Source organism: Sinocyclocheilus anshuiensis, unplaced genomic scaffold (genome assembly GCF_001515605.1).
Source record: "Sinocyclocheilus anshuiensis isolate Anshui unplaced genomic scaffold, SAMN03320099.WGS_v1.1 scaffold527, whole genome shotgun sequence".
Classification (NCBI taxonomy): Eukaryota; Metazoa; Chordata; class Actinopteri; order Cypriniformes; family Cyprinidae; genus Sinocyclocheilus; species Sinocyclocheilus anshuiensis.
This window is the reverse complement of record NW_015548227.1, coordinates 417,106-434,767: the sequence shown is the minus strand read 5'-3', so window position 1 is coordinate 434,767 and position 17,662 is coordinate 417,106. Positions and strand designations below refer to the sequence as shown.

At 36.5% G+C, this 17,662-nt stretch overlaps 1 protein-coding gene and 1 pseudogene across 1 annotated transcript in view; one reads left to right on the top strand and one right to left on the bottom strand.

The window, feature by feature from the left end:
• The window catches only part of LOC107654432 (zinc finger protein 362-like), a 13,183-nt gene extending 6,716 nt beyond the window's left edge, over positions 1-6,467 (bottom strand). Inside the window, exons 1-4 of the mRNA XM_016441481.1 lie at positions 6,137-6,467; positions 2,614-2,677; positions 1,274-1,523; positions 1,070-1,195 (exon numbers count right to left, since the gene is read on the bottom strand). Of these exons, the coding sequence (XP_016296967.1) occupies positions 1,070-1,195; positions 1,274-1,523; positions 2,614-2,677; positions 6,137-6,210 (514 nt within the window). The 5' untranslated portion in view covers positions 6,211-6,467. The remainder of the gene's footprint in view (positions 1-1,069; positions 1,196-1,273; positions 1,524-2,613; positions 2,678-6,136) is intronic.
• A 2,923-nt stretch (positions 6,468-9,390) lies between these two features.
• On the top strand, positions 9,391-13,825 carry LOC107654404 (uncharacterized; annotated as a pseudogene).
• The last annotated feature ends 3,837 nt before the right edge of the window (positions 13,826-17,662 follow it).

Sequence of the window (17,662 nt, the reverse complement as noted above, 5' to 3'; positions counted from 1 at the left end):
GACTTAGGTGTCTTAGGTGTTGCAAGATGCTCATGCTCAAATCACACTATATTTATATACAAACAGTAATTTAGTAATAATTAACAGTTGATTGGTCAGCTCCAGAGGCCAGGAATGGGTAGGGAACGACTAAGAGCGGCCCAGAGGGGTTTTCAGCTTTGATCTTTTTGCGACCTCGTCCTATGCTCTTCGACCCAGCAGTCAGCAGTCCTGCCAGTCCTCCGCTGTTTTTGATTACGTCCATCCCCGGCCCACAGGAGAGTGCTGAGATGAGGTTTGGGGAAGGTGCGCCGCTCTGACGTGTCTGACTGCTGGTGGTTGGAGTGGTCAGGGTGGTCGGCGTCACGCTCTCTGATGTGTTGTGGTTGGCAATTCGAGAAGACGTCAGTGACAGTCCTGAAAATGAACATTTCTTTAAGGAAAAGTTCACCCAAAAATGAAAATGTATACTAGATGAGATTGTTTCTTCATGGGAACAGATTTGGAGAAATGTAGCATTGCATCACTTGCTCACCAGTGGATCCTCTGCAGTGAATGGGTGCCGTCAGAATGAGAGTTCAAAAAGCTGATTAAAACATCACAATAATCCACACTAATGGTTTGCTTGTAAACGGTGCTTGATCTGTGCATATTTCTGTCCTCTTTCAGATGAGACAACTTTTCCACTGGAGGAAGCTTTATTATGGATTATGGACTCATAATTTGACCAGAAGCAACAGTCTATAGTTAAAACATCTTAATGATGGATTTGTTTCTTACAAACATGCAGCTTTTGGCTTCACAAGACATTAACTGATGGACTGGAGTGGTGTGGATTACTTGTGGATTATTGTAATGTTTTTATCAGCTGTTTGGACTCTCATTCTGACGGCACCCATTCACTGCAGAGGATCCATTAGTGAGCAAGTGATGCTACATTTCTCCAAATCTAGAACTCATCTACATCTTGGATGGCCTGAGGCGGGTGAGTAAATTTTCAGCAGATTTTCATTCATGGATGAACTGTTCCTTTAACGTGCAGTAAAAACACAATTGCACAAAACAATAACAGCAGTTTGCATTCACATACCTGACAGATGATTCGCTCTGGATGGCTGGTCTATGATTTGCCGCAAATGCCAGTCTTCCCACAATCCTCTTGCTTTAATAGCTGTTTTATCGTCCAGATTCAAGTTTACGTCACCCAGAATACGACCTGCCCACATTATGTGCACAATTAGCATTAAGCGTGTGTCTCAGTAAGCAGATTTGTGCTATGCAATGGAGAATGTACCTGCGACGGTGCTGGAGGCGGGTCGTGCGTGTAGGGCGATGTCGGCCTGGGTGGTGCTGTGAGCGTGGAGTCCCGGCATCTGCTGCAGCTTGGGCGTCGATATATTGTGCTGCCCACCTTCTGTCACCATGGGCTGTCCGAGCAGTAAGGGCTGCTGGGAAGGGACAGAAGTGGGCGGCAGGTGTGGAGGTCTGATTTTCTCCGCCATGAGCTGTTCTTTGATCTTGTTGATCAGCATGAGGTTATCCAACTGGGGAAAAAAGGGGGGAAAGTGAGATTAGAACAAGCAGATGGTTCAAATCCTCCTGGGTCTGAACTTCTGACATGAGGACAAGAACATGCATTTAATCCTGTAAAGCCTGACATGTGAAACAAGTCAGAGAAATCGGATTATGTGAAATGGAACCTTTTTAGATGAAATATTTATTTTTTAATGGTTCAAATCCTCCTGGGTCTGAACTTCTGACATGAGGACAAGAACATGCGTTTAATCCTGTAAAGCCTGACATGTGAAACAAGTCAGAGAAATCGGATTATGTGAAATGGAACCTTTTTAGATGAAATATTTATTTTTTTAAAATAGCATATGTTTTTTGTTTTGTTTGTTTTATCATATTAGATGCATTAGGTTTTTATGGCTCACATAGTATGATATAGTGAGAATATGGAGCTCACGCTCAAGGAGGAAAAACAAGTTTTCAGAGGCTCAAACTGAGCAAAAATATGCTATTTGTTTCAGTTGCTGGTATTAATATGGACAAAAAAGTAAGATGAAATTCTGATAGCTTGTAATGTAAATCAATGAGACATTTATAACAGTATAACATACTACTTAAATAAAATGATATAAATATCAGTTGTCACACTATATCTCCAATAATATGAAATTTAAATGCTTAGTTTTATGATCAAAGCTCTGTAGTTTCTGAACATATAATGCAATGCAATACAATGTTGATTGAGAGATGAACAAATAAACATTCCTCAAAAGCCTGATGATCCGATTTGATACTCATTTGAACACGATTTGTCAAAAAAAATGATGTATGGATAATCAAGTAAACCTAAGTTCCTTCAGTCTATTAAGTGCTCATCTTGAAATATTATTAACAATATTAAAGTTATTCTTATGTTTACTTTATGTTACACTCTAAACTTTAGCATGTTGGTGCCCTTATCTGCTACTTAAGACAACTAGTAAACAATAAAGACTTAATTGTCTACACAAAGATTAAGCCTAGTGCTGAACTGAAGTAAATTATTGATTCTGTTACTATACTATTAGATAAAAGACAAGGATTAATGAAGTCTGCCCATTGGTACATGTTTGTTTTTCTTACCTGACCAGGAATAGAAGGTGGAGGAGGCCAGAAGTATGGATTATTAAATCGAGGTTCTGCCATTCTGAAACACACACACACACACACACACACACACACACACACAGTCACGCTTGATTAATGATGCTTTATTTTTACATCATGCATTGTTCCGTGACTTTTATGTGACCGATTCGAGGCTGAGAACAAACCAAATGGATCTTTTCAGGATTGCATATTTAACTGGAATTACTTGTTGATGAGAGATTCAAAGATGAAGACAATGACAGACAATGACTCAAAGTTTTGGGGGAAAAAAGATGCAGCAGGATCTGAAGGTCGCAGTGTTTGACAAGGAAACACAAACTGCACAAAGGTAACATCCTTTAAAAATCACACTATGGCTGCTTGGTGGTTCACAAAAATTTGCAATTTCTCACTGAAGGCTCTCGGCTCATATGCAGCTGAATGAGAGTGAGGTGGCTGAAATAAATTGGCAAACTATACTGCGTAGATTAGATCTGACCTCCCATGATTATTTATTGATTAGAAATGCGGATCTAATCCAAGATGATGACATAAATTAAATTAAAACTCGGTGCAATACATCAGTTAAGAAACGACATTAACAACCCATTTAACTTCCATAAAGTGACATATTTAAGAGCAAAACAGCATGTTCAAGAAAATACTCAAGGATATTAAAAAAGCAAAATGTTGGGACTTCATAGTTTCTCATCCAAGATGTAGATGAGTTTGTTTCTTTATTGGAACAGATTTGGAGAAATGTAGCATTTTATCACTTGCTCACCAACGGATGCTCTGCAGTGAATGGGTGCCGTCAGAATGAGAGTCCAAACAGCTGATAAAAACATCACAATAATCAACAACACTCCATTCCATCAATTATCATTAATAAGCTGTGTGTTTGTAAGAAACATCCATTATTAAGGTGTTTTTAACTTTGAACCATTGCTTCTGGCTAATATATATGAGTCCTATATCTATAATGATGCTTTCTGAAAAAATCTCATCTGGATCAGGAGAAAAATATGCACAGGTCAAGCACTGTTTACAAGAGAAAACAGTCTAAAACAAGTTCTAAACAAATATGTGGTGGATTTTGATGTGAGAGGCGATGGACTTTTACACTGGAGGAAGCATTATCATGCATTATGGACTGATATTTTGTCCAGAAGCAACGGTTTGATGTTAAAAACGTCTTGATGGATTGGTTTTCAATCACAAACACACAGCTTTTCGCTTCACAAGACGTTAATTGATGGACTGGAGTGCTGTGGATTACTGTGATGTTTTTATCAGCTGTTTTGACTCTCATTCTGACGGCACCCATTCACTGCAGAGCGTCCATTGCTGAGCAAGTGATGCAATGCTACATTTCTCCAAATCCATTCCAATAAAGAAACAATCTCATTTATATTTTGGATGGCCTGAGGGCGAGTACATTTTCAGCAAATATTCATTTTTGTGTAAATTTTAACGGAGCAGTATTCTTTAAAATAACATACACTGATGAATCATTAATAATATAGCCAAGAAAGTATATTAAGGACATTCTAGGATTAATTTTAACCTTAAAAGGTGTGATTCTTAAAGAATCGATCACTGGGATCATGTACTGATTTGTGTACCAAGTTACAAGTAAAGAAAGCTTCATCATAGTGACACTGCCATTGTTCAGAGGCTTTTGCTGTTGGCTTAGGACTTGCACTAATACTCGAATTAATTGCAGACTGTGTCTTTAAAAGCATCAGCACATTACTTAGTAAGTATTCGTGACAAAGTGATATGAATATGATACAACACAGAACAAGTGTTTCGAGCAAACTCACACCGTTTGTTCACACACCCACAGCAGATTACTCAATACTGCCAAACTCAACATGATGCCCGTTGGGAAAATCAAACAAATGACATCTTCCTAAAGCATTTTCTTTCATTGCTTGCATTGCAATGGCAAAATAAAAATGCATTTGCTGTGATGACGCAAACTTCTTCAAATTACGTTGGTCATAGCACAAAGCTTATAAGCAGAAAGCATGATTTAAAAACAATGCTGACTGCAAAGTCACAAAGAGACAATATTTGAGTATTTGAATGTTATAACCTAAAAATGTCAAGTAAATGTGGCAGATTCATATGGAAAAGTGAAAACTCTACCCCACAGTTTTAGCAGGAAGTGAAACAGAAACCCTTTCAGCATCATTAAGGAAATATTCAGCAGGGTCTGGGCTCATATATTTGGACATATCGCTTTTATTATTTTTGGCTCTCTTAAATGAATTTCTCTTCAAGGGCCCTTAGTCAAACACTCTCAAGACCCATAAGCACTGCCAAAACATTCATAGCACAGTATCATGGATATAATGCAAGAAAATGATACGCCTAAAGTAATCAGACCGTATGGAAACGTTTCTAAAGGTGCAGAGTTCCAAAACCGAGCAGGTAAAGGCTGAATGTGTGGAAAGATGAATGTCACTGTCCTGTTTGTTCAATACAACCACTTCAAGGAATCCTTTCCTGCTGCATTCTGGTCATTTTGACCTGGAAAGAATCTTCTTTTTCCTGTAAATGCTGGTTAATGTTATTACATTTGAATAAAGCCTACTGACTTTGCTCTCGCAGAGTATAACAACTTCCCCCACCTTTTTTTTTTTTTTACATTTTAATAATTTTTGCCGTTGTGGTGTTCCCAATCAAAAATGGCTGGGCTACAAAAAAATTTGCGTATAAATATTTCATTATGCTATATTATCACTAAATATCGGATTCAATCTTTTTATCAGCTTGTTTTATTTCACTTAGCACAGGTTTTGTGTTTCTTTTGAAACTGATTTATCATAGGCCTCAATGATCTGAGCTCATGCACCTCAGTTTTTTTAGTGAACACTGCCAAAATTATCCACAAATAATGCTTTTTTCCACTCAAAAACTGAGGTTGCATAGGTGCATAAGCTCACATCCATGAGTCCTATGATCAATCAGTTCCAAAAAGAAAGACAAAACCTGTGCTTATTGAAAGAAAATTTGAATCCAAGATTTGGTGATAATACAGCATAACCAGATTTACAAGAATTTTTAAAAATGCAAAATAGCTAGCAAAATACACTTCGGAGTATATCAAATTACTATGAAAATGTCCTTAACTAATACTTAATTAGCACTGAAATCCACGTACAATGGTATTTCCATAGTACTCAAAAGTATACACAGAATACCATGGTACAAGCACAGTAAATGTCCCAAAATAAACATGCAAGGGCCATTTGGGTGTCCATTCATCTGATATAGAGGTGCATTACAAACACAGTTTTACGCTATAATAGTGTAAAGCTGCATTTTATAATGAATTCTACCTGTATCCTCATTTAAATGCCGCTGAGGTGAAGTAACAGGCTGCATAACAACATTTCATATGCTAATAAAAGCACCCAGCAGCTTTAAACGACATGTAAATATCAAATAAGCATTTTGGCATTTAAGCATTAAATAAGTCTTTGGTATAAACTGAGATCAAACTTACTCAACTTTTTCTTTTATTCTATCTGCATCCTTGAAATCATTCTCAATTAAAGCACGTCGCCTTTGATCAAGCATCAAATTAAAAACGCTCGCAAAATAACGCGAACGGACGCGTTTCGTGGCTTCTGAAAGCCCGGGTCCCCGGTGTCTGCCTCTCCCACATTCTCAGACAGTTTTATTAAAAATTGCAGACAAAAGGAAAACAAAAATGGCAGCCTGTCTTATTTTTATAAGGACAGGGCGCCATATTCTGCAGATCCCAATTTTTTTAGCGACAAAAATAAAACGCGTGAAATCAGATCAAAAGAGCGAGGTGTAAAACGCCGCATTATTTGCATTAAGTGCGCGAATGATTGTTTACTTCGATCTGCAGGTTTGAATAGCCCGGCTGAGGAGGAGAAAAAAAAATGAAAAACAAAAAAATAAAGCTAAACAAAATACAAAATATTAAAGAACAAAAGGTATAAGAGTATAATAATGATTCTAACATAACACTAAGCCAAAAAACTACGTGTGTATGTACAACCACACACACACACATATCCCACAGAAGTGAGCACACAGTGTGTGTACTTCACCTGTAAGTGTCTACAAAACAAATCTCAATAATTTAAGCATAAGACTTTAAATGAAAAGGTTTATAATGACGAGTAACACAAATAGTTTAAAATGGTTAAACTTGTTCACATTGACTGGTTGTGTACGTTTACAATACAATATACAAACTGCAAAGACAACAGTATAAATGACTTGAAGTACAATATTATTATTAATATTATATTATGTTTGTGTCTTGTTCATATATAGCCTGCCTATTCCAGTTAATTACGTAAAGTAAATATTCATTTTTGATCAGGGTTATTATAGTTCACTAAAACCTTGAAATAAAATATAAATAAAAGTATTTTATTTCAGCTATAGTTGTCAAGGCAATGTTTTTCATTTCCATTCAGTTTTAATTTGATATACTAAAATAACTCAACCTAAAAGTGTTACTTGAAATAACAAACTTTAACTGAATATACTTATATATTCTTATAACTTGAAATAGAAAAAAAAACGTAAACCTATTTTATTTCAGCCAGCTTTCAGACATTTCACATTTCTGTTTGGTTTAACTTTATGTATTGAATCACTAAAACTAAATTACAAATTAATAAAAAGTATATAAACATATTTTTAAACGCTAACAAAAAAAAACACAACAAAACAAGGAAACTTGAAAAAAACAGAAAATATAAAATACAAAAACTATAGCTAATAGTAATATAATAGCTATACTAGTAAATAATAATTAATTAAGCTATACTACTACTGTTTATGGATAATTCCCTTTCTTAGTATTGTATCTTTTGCTAGTTTGTTTCACATCTTCGTTGTTTTGCGTTCTCTCAGATGAACAGTAGATGGCAGCACGCGCTCAGGCTGTTTCAGGATTTAAAGCGACTGTTCGTGCAGGAGCTCTGCAAGAGTTTGCGCGCTGTCAGTCAAATAAAGCTCACCTGAAGCGTGCCGTGTGCCATCAGCGACACGAGAACTACATTAGGAAGTCGCATGCGCACATCTGAACACTTGTGGTCGTGGAGGAAGCAGATGGACTGGTTTCTGTGTGAGAGATCTAGTCAAACATTGACACTCCCTCTACACCGCTCTACACAGACACGTGCTTTGAGCCTAATGTAATGTAATGTTTAGACACGTCCCACTGGGGGAGGGGGAGGAGAAATGCACACACACACACACTTGATAACTCAGACAGAGAAGTGACCAGACACTGAATGACTGCCTGCTGGTGTGTTCAGGTAGGGATCAGTCTCTGCTGATGTTCAGCATGGCTTCTTTCCTAGAGCCTCAGCTCGGGTCTGTCTGTGGTCTGTCTAATCTTTCAGCCTTACATCACTTCAAGCTGTAGTTTCTGGTGAGTGAGTCAATCAGGTTGCAATGGCCCTGTAATTATGACATGGCTGTGTAAATGACCAACTGCTGCTGATTTTCCTCATGTTGAGAAGTCAGTGTGTTGAAAAGGCTTTTATATATATATATTTATATTATCATTATTATCATTAAATAAGATTTTGGATTTGAACCAAAAAACGAATAAAACTCATATAACAAATACAGAAGGCGTGAGACATGATAGCGTTCGTTTATATCACAGCTTGGGCTAGAGCCGTTGAGCTCTGTAATAGTGTTGGGTCGTTCTTGAACGATTCGTTCATTTTGAACAAACCTTTAATGTGACTCGGGAAGAAAGCATTTGATTGGACAGAAAGTTTGATGAGAAGCTGAAGTACGATGTGACGTCAAAAAAAAATCCTTGAGCCGTTTTGGCGGAAGTGACGAACTGCAAGCTTTGAATGCTTATATCTTCTAAATGCAAATTTTGTCACTGTTTTGGAGCACACTGCCTTATAGATAACCTTAAGACTAACAGATTGATACTAACACCCAAAAAAACTTTAATTTTGATTTCATGGGGACTTTAAATCAACAAATTGACAACAATGGTGAAAAAACACTATAAGTGCTGAACGACAGATGTTGGTAATGTCACTTACTGCCTTTCAATATTTTATATTTGATCAATTTTTAAAAAAATCAAATAGTCCCTACACACCTTTCAATATTTTATATTTGATCAATTTTTAAAAAAATCAAATAGACCCTACACACACAGATAGATAAATAGATAGATAGATAGATAGATAACTAATTAACTAAATACCAAAAACATTTTTATTTCAAAGTGCCTTCCGTCAAATAGTCAATCTGTCAAATTTTTACATGCTTTATTAGCATGAGGTACTTGAACTTCAGCACTGACAAGCGGACACAGAGCAATTCACAACACTTTGACCCAAAAAAAAAAAAAAGTAAATAACTAAATAAACGCAGTTTTGATTTTAGCAGTTGGGAAATGATTGGATCATGAAAAATGGGTGTCCAAATTCAAATTGTTGGCGTCCTTGGTGACAACATCCAAAATGGAAAGACGTAATAGAAGTGGAACAAGTTACTTTTGATAAAATATTCTTCCATAATAAGACCAGGAACATGTTTTAAGAAAATAAATAGGGTCAAGTTTGATTTCATATTGGCTATAAACGACTCTTGGGGCTAGAATATAGTCCTACACCATCTGACTTTCAGATCTTGTGCATTTATCATCAGGTTCCTTCCAAAGACTGTGCACTACAACTCTTAAATGAAACATCAAGTGACACTGTATTTTTTATGTCTCTTGTAAGTGTGAAGATGGAGGGTGTTCTGGATGTTACACTCTGTCTGTGTGTGTGCAAACTGATGAGCAGCATGCTGCTGTGTTTGTCTGTAGTCACACACACCATCACTGTGGTCAGTCTGTGCTGCAGCTGCCTGCTGTTATTTACAGACCTTGCTGTCACCAGTAAGCAGAACCACAAACTTTGCCCATATCTTCCACTTAATTTATCAGTTTAAAGGTTCACCCAAAAATGGAAAGTTGCTGTTAATTTACACACTCTCAGGCCATCCAAGATGTAGGTGACTTTTTCTTCAGTGGAACAGTAAAGAAGATTTTTAGATGAAACTGTGGTCCTCTGTGATTCGAAAAATGCAAGTCAGCGGCTACTGGCACTTTGAGAATAAAAAAAAACATATCAAGGAACACAGGAGCCTCCTTCTCTATTCAGGTCTTATGAAGCGAATCGATCGTTCTGTGCAAGAAACTGAACATTATTCACAACATTATTACCTGTAATCTGAGCCTCAGGCAAACGGTTCAGAGCGATGTCCATTTCACGAACGACTCGTTTTTTTAACTAATTCTTTTTGGTGAACTAGTTTAGATTGAGTCATCTGAAAACAGTTAATGGCTCGAGCAGCACAGATCTGCAAGTTACTCAGTCAAAACTCACTTTCGGATGCCTGACAGTCACTTGGATTCAAAATGAGCCAAAATACCGGTGTATCAGATCCTGTTATGAACTCATTCAGCGCTCCAGTTCCTCCAACAGTCACTAAACAGAAAACAGTTCGACTCAGACCGGAGAACGATGAGCCGCTGATAAGCCAGCATTTGAATGAAGGGGCCAAATGAAAGTTTATATGGTTTCTAATTGTTTATGAAAAAAGTGAGCTGATAAAGACACGTTTATTCACTGTCTTTAGGCATGTAAAACATCCACGTTTCACATCACTATTGGGTGCATTAATAATGTAAATGCGTATACGTTATGTCATTGCGTGATCACGTAAACAAACTAGTGAATTGAACCAGTTCATTAAAACGAACTGCCCGAAAGAACCAGTTTGCGGAAAAGAATCTGATCTCCCGGTTTGCCTGAGGCTCTGGATTACAGGTAATAATGTTCTAAATAATGTTTAGTTTCTGGCACAGACTGATTGTTTCACTTCATAAGACCTCAATAAATCATCAGGAGCCACAGGTATTCATTTTGTGTTCCTTGATGCTTTTTTAATTCTCAAAAATGGGCAGCTGCTGACTTGCATGTTATGAATCACCAAGGACCACGGTCTGTTCTACTGAAGAAGAAAAAAATCATCTACATCTTGGATGGCCTGAGGGTGAGTAAATTAACAGCAGATTTACATTTTTGGCTGAATTATCCCATTAACGCCTCTTTTCTCTTCCTCCAGTGTTTTTGCTCTACGTCTGGCTCATGGAGTCCTCTCTGACGCCTTTTTACGTGTCTTCGGATGTCATCGCCCTTCGACTCCTGCTCTTGCTTTGCCAGGCCTACGGTGTTGTGTTCCTGCTGATGCCACCTTTGATTGCTGTGGAGTTGTTGGTTGATCTGCTGCATTCTCAAGATGGGCGAATAAAGGGACAAGATGCAAGACAGCGAGATGCAACTGAATCCCTCTCTATGACAATTGGCTATTTCGGATGTCTTCTAGCCTGAAGCGTGAGCGGGATCTACAGCAGCCATGACTGGACGCTGGAGCAGATCTCAGTGGAAACCTGTCGGGAAAAAGGTGGCTATCTTCTCACCTGCCTTCCCAGCGCTGATGAGTTTTCCTGGGTTCTTCCTGCTGTGGTGGTCCTGTTGAGCCTGACTGGGAGCCTGGGCCTGTTCAGGATGAAGGCGTCCAGAAGACAGCCTGACTCATGTGAAAACACACAGACGGGCGAGAAAAAGGACTGTTTAGGCCCTGGGCTAATGCATATGTCTCAAACTCTAGTTGACTCCGAAAAAACACCCAACAGCTGCGGCGTTCACATGGCTGGGTTTGTGTATGGTGAGCCACGATGGATCTGTCCTGGGAACGGTGTCCAGTGCGCTCAACAAACTGGTTTGGCAGACAATATCAAGAAACAAAAGCAACCATCCAGCCATGCAACATCAGCTCAGTCCAAAAGTGATCTTCTTCTGGATGTCACATCATTGGTGCTCAAAACGGAGCAATGGGTCTTTAACAGGACAGACCCAAAGTCTCAAAGAAGACACTGTTGGTTTCCCAAAAGGGAAAGTCCCTGCTCAGGGCGAGAAATCTTCACAGGGTTGGTATGTCATGGAGGCATATATTTAAATTGTACAGAGACATATACTGCCATCAAGATGACGTCTTTCATGGGAAGTCCATGGTTATAAGATCAAGACAAAGCCATGTCTCATTCTGCATGTGCTACAACAGCGTGGTTTCGTAGACAGAGTGAATGTCCTAGACCAGGGGTGGGCAAACTTGGCCCTTCCAGGCCACTTTCCTTCAGAGGTTAGCTCCAACCCTAATCAAACACACCTGAACCAGCTAATCATTGTCTTCAAGACTACTAGAAGGCTACAGGCAGGTGAGTTTTATCAGGGTTGGATCAAATCTCTGCAGGAAAGTGGCCTGGAAGGGCCAAGTTTGCCCATCACTGTCCTAGACAGTCCAGATCTGACTCCTATTGAAAATGTATGACCAGTCATGATAAGGAGAATCAGACAATGACGATCACAGACTGCTGAGCAACTGAATTCTTGTATCAAGCGAGATTAGTACAAAAATATTTGATTACTAATTTACTATTTATGCAATGATTTATTTCAAAGTAAACAGAGGCTGCATTAATAAATGCAGTATTTACGTATTTAAATCTTAGACGTTTACTAAGATCCTTCAATTCTCTATTGAAACACACAATCATATTTAAAATATTAGTAAGCTTAATATATATAAAATCATCATTTATTGGGTACTTTCAATTGGGAGGTGGCTGTCCCGAACCCTAACCCCTAAATTTCAACTTGTGAAAATTATATTGAACATTTTTTAAAAAATTTTTTTCCATTGTTGTTTTTAAAAATGTGTGTTTGATTCTTTTAAAAAGTGAAGTTAAAAAAAACATTTATTTTATATTTTCTTTGTAAATTATGAAACTGTTAAAAAATGTCACTACCATGTTTTAGTCCACTGGCTGAGACTGAAATTAACTACACCCCTGCATTTATGCTCAGGAAATATTTATGTCTCTCTCTCTCATAGCTACAGGGTGAGAAGACAGGCCCCATCATTTTGAGGTAAATGTGTTCAAAAGTCTGAAAAATCTGTGTGTAACTCTAAGGAACGTCACTACCGAACACCTTTTTTCTGCAATTAAGCACACTTTTTTTTTGAAGGAGTTATTCCATATCATTTAATTTTTATGTGTACAACTGTTCAGAACTGTGCTAGCTAACTATGTGCTGATTAGCATCTCTGAGATAGGTTCAAAAGTATCTAAAATTGTCACTACTGAAACATTTGGTGGAGTTTCGGTAGTGACATCTTTTGTTTTTTTTTTTGGGTGTTATCCCATAAAATTGTCACTACCGAAATAGTCATGACCGAAACAAGTCACCATTGTTTCGGTAGTGAAAAAAGAGAACACATATACTTCATATTTGGGGTAAATAAACAACATTTTAGTACAGTCATGCAGTTTTTTTGTATGTTTTAGTTGTGTTTTAGTATGCAAGTTAAAATTCTGTAATGTGATGTGGTTGCTACATTACTGTCACTACCGAAAATGTGCAGTCACTACTGAAACATGGAATGTTTTGTCAAAAATAAAGTATACTGAATTATCAACTAAGATGTTATGATGTTCAATGTATATTCAAACTAATGAATCCTTAACTTTGACATCAGTATGATCAACTTTTTGCCTTTTACAAAGAAAAATTGGATTCAAAATACAACAAATCTCATAAATTACACTTTAAATATTGTTAAAATGTAATTGTTATTGATTTACCTCTGAAAAAAAAATAGCAAAAAAATATATTTACAATGTAGATTTAAGCAAGATTTTAATAGGTCAATATAACCCTTCTAATTAAATTATTATTACTGTTTCGGTAGTGACAAATTTGGGGAGAGGACAAATATTCCAAAACTTTCTGAAAATACAATATGAGAATTAACTGCACAATTACTAGAAATGTGTACCTTGGATATTATACAATTTGCATACATACATAATTTTTTTCAAGACGTTTTCTGTAGAATGGCCCATATACACATCTCAATTAGCATGAGGATCTTGAAAATCAACACTGACATGACTTTCATAACACCATCTCATCTGGAAAAAATGTGAAAAAATGTGATTGCAAATGTGTGAACTCTGAATTACCTCTGATAGAGGAGGTTTATGAAGCTGAAAACTGCAAAAGGAGATGGCCGATCCGTCAAAGTCTGTGCAATGAAAGACAAACACGTTTGATGGATCGTCTATGCATGCCAAAATCTGATAGAAGACGACAAATTAAGGTTGCCAAAGAAGATGTGTTAAGAATTCGTGAGTTTATGAGGTGCATTTCTCTCGCAAAGTAAATAATCTGTCTGTTTTGAGAGCACCAGCTGGTTTCATGTGAGATTGTTGCATTAATTTTAAACCCAAAACCAGTTTACGGTTCCCTAAAAAAGGAATAGGGCCCGAGGGGTGCTGTGCTTCACAGAACAATAGTGACATATGAGCAGTGGCATTTAGAGTTAACATAAAAAATAAAAATGTGCAATAAAGTATTTATGCGTACAGAAGTGCTTGAAGGCACTGGTTATTTGTCATGAGCACATTCATCAAATTCCAAAGTTTCCCGCAACTTGGAATCAGTACAGTGGAAGGAGGTTTATGAAGAGCAAATTCATGACCGAACATGTAAAAATAAGAGTAATCATAAAGTTGAAGGGGAAAATGAACCTCTTGGATGGGGTTACAGCTCTTGAAGTACACCTTTCAACACCAGAGGTCTCCCTGTGCTGTCTTGAGGCAATCTGCATGTGAAACAGTACACTGAAACTGAAGAAGTCTTTGTTAATCAGCCCATCTTCCTTTCTGGCCCTTCTGTACACTGTAAAAAAAAATCCGTAAAATTTACACTAAAAAACCGGCAGCTGTGGTTGCCGGAATTTTACCGTAAAAAATACGGTAGCAACGTTTTAGGTTTTACAGTTTTAACTTAAATTTACAGTTAAATACCGTAATTTCATTAACTGATATAATGTTAATATACCAACCTATTGAAGTACTGAAATCTGTTTTGTACCTTTGTAATACACTGATAACCACCAAATGCAGGTGGTGAGGAGAAAGTCACATGATGAACCAAAGCCCATCACAAGCAGCTTTTAAATAATAACATATATAGAAGGTGCACAGTGTCATTCACACAAACACTAAACACCATCATGGTAACACACATGAAACTGAAATAATGCAATAAACATTCATTTAACAACGTTAGGTGTAACACTCAACCCTAATATACAAAACTGATAAGAAAAAACTAAGCAGCAGCATAGTTATTTCAGCAAAAAAACATCAAATTTGAAATGTAACGCAGGGAATTCTGGGAATGTCAATTTACGGTTATTCACTGTAAATTATACGGTATTTTTCATACTATACGGTATATTATACTACCGTAAAATTTATGTCCAATACATGTAATGTCCAATACAGTTTTTCACCGTATATAGTAGGGGAATTTACTGTTAACCATTTAACAGGTTTTTACTGTAGCATTTTTACAGTCTTTTACCGTTAAATTCATGGTCATTTTTTACAGTTCTAGTTCAGCTCTTTGGAAAAGCACCACAGGGCAAACGCTACAGCTGACAGCACATAAACGCATCCTACAGAAGAACTTGCACAGACACATGCACACATGACAGGCAGGTGAATCTCTGCTTTTATTTTTATATCTTCAGTTTTCATTTGAAATTTTGTTTGGGAACTATGTGCTTCTATCTTTTTTGTGTGTACATTTTTCTTATTTCAGTTTAAGTTTTAGCAATTTTCAACTAATATATTTTATTATATTTAAATATTATATTAATATTATTTATTATACTATTGTTTCATATTTTATTTTTATAATTTCAGTTTTAATGCTAATTTTAGTTTAACTAAGTGCTTTTATCATTTTTATTTTTGTTAATTATTTGTAAATATTTATTTTTTTTAATTTCAGTTTAAGTTTGAATAATTTTAGCACTTCAACTTTTATTTTTACATTTTCAGTTTTTTTTAGTTTTAAGTTTTCATCTAATATTATATTTTATTTCGGATTTACTTCAATTCATTTAAATGATTTTAATTAGTTTTAGTTATCAATAACAACACTGGTTAGGAAAATGGCTGACTGAAACTAAAACTAAAGACATAAAACAACTAAAATTAACATTAACTGAAGTAATATATTAAAAATATTTTATTTCATTCTTGACAAGGCAATAACGACTTCAAAATGAATGAATAAAATCTATAATAGTATCTCAATTATACTGAAATAGCACTAGCAATAACATATTGACTTATAAAAAAAGTCAGAGTAGCTTAGATAGGATGAACAATTCATTATGGGTTTGCATCTATTATGTGTTAAAAAATGATTGAATGGTAAGGATTGAGAGAAAGACCAACGCATAGCTTGAGTGATGCATAAACCACCATTACAACCATACGCATAAAACCACCATACTTTTACAAAAAGTAAAACCTACAAAAATCTCAAAACCTATTGAGTTGCCCACTATTACAGTTGTTTTTTTTAATGTTTTAAGCAGCCTATGAGGCCCCATCATGATATCTAGGCAGAATTGAACACCGCATATGATGCTATCTTGGTAGGTTGCTCACTAGATTATCTAGACTAGTCAGCCACAAAGTGTAATGACTTCTTTGAAGCGGAAGCATTGCAGTGACATTCTCGCATTTACAGGTGTGAGAAAGTGAGCATTTCATTATAATGATGGCGAGGTGTCTTTAAGACAGTGTGACAGCATTCTTTCAGTCTTTTGTCTCGTTTTAAAGCTGGCCTCCAGCTGAAACCTCACACCGCCCACACCTAGTTATATCGGTATGACAGCATCTTTTTTTTTGTAGAGGTGCATTGTACATAAAGTCTATAGGTTTGACAGGACACTTGTCCTGAGGGATACTTAAACAATTACACACGACTTCCAAAAAGAATGCGGTTCTTTGCCTCCTTTGCTTGGAATCCAGCAATGATGCAGGTGACTGTGTAATAGCAGCTTTCATTTAATAACCAAACTTGTGCAATATAAGATCCATAAACCATGTCCCAAGTCTCCAGAGTTTCATTACGTCTTGTTGGACACATGTTGATGCAATGATTTCATTAAAAATGCAAGGACAATCAACTCTTCTACTCGCACACAAGCCATTTGCAATCTGAAGGACTAAGTGCCAAATCGCAATACATTGTTTTTAGATGGTAAAAGCGATCTGTCAATTGCTCGCTTTGTCTTGTGATGCATCATAAACAGCTGTTTGGAAAAGAGAAGAATGTGTAAAGGGAAGAAATGAGTTTCACCTGCTGAAAATTGCTTAAGATTGCTTTTTTTTTTTCAGTAATATACTGATATTTCCGAGTATATGCAATAGTCATAATGCAAATAATTTCAGATACTGACCACATTGGACCTGGGTCCAAAATGAACTTTCTTGCCAATGGTAAATGACATTTAATATTTCATTATTTGATCAAATTTACTGGTAACAGTATTTTCCATGATTTCTAAGTAGCTGTTTGTTTTGTATATTCATAGGTCATTGTATTACTCATATTATCATACACTAGCCACTATTTTTGTGAAATGCCTGATGTCAAATCAATAATTTTGCTCCCCCTCAGTGCTGTTATTGTTAGCTAAAACTAAAATGATTAAAAATCATTCATTGAAATAAAGCTGAAATAAAATAAAATATAAATATTAGGTGAAAAACGTAGAAATGCCATCTTGGCAACTAACTGAAATAAAAATAAAGCTAAATATGCTTAAAAAAATAACATTAAAATAGTAAACAGAAAATATAAATATACAAAATTTCATTTTTATTCCGAGGTCACCATAGCCATATGGATCAGGTCTGTATCCAGATCAGATGGTCACTGTAGCCACCCAGATCCAGTCCATATCCAGACCAGATGGTGGATCAGAGACGACCTCTATAGCCATGAATGTCAGCGGAAATCATGTTAACTAGGGGCCTGTTTACACCTGGTCATTTCATGCGTTTTCGCTGATCGGATAT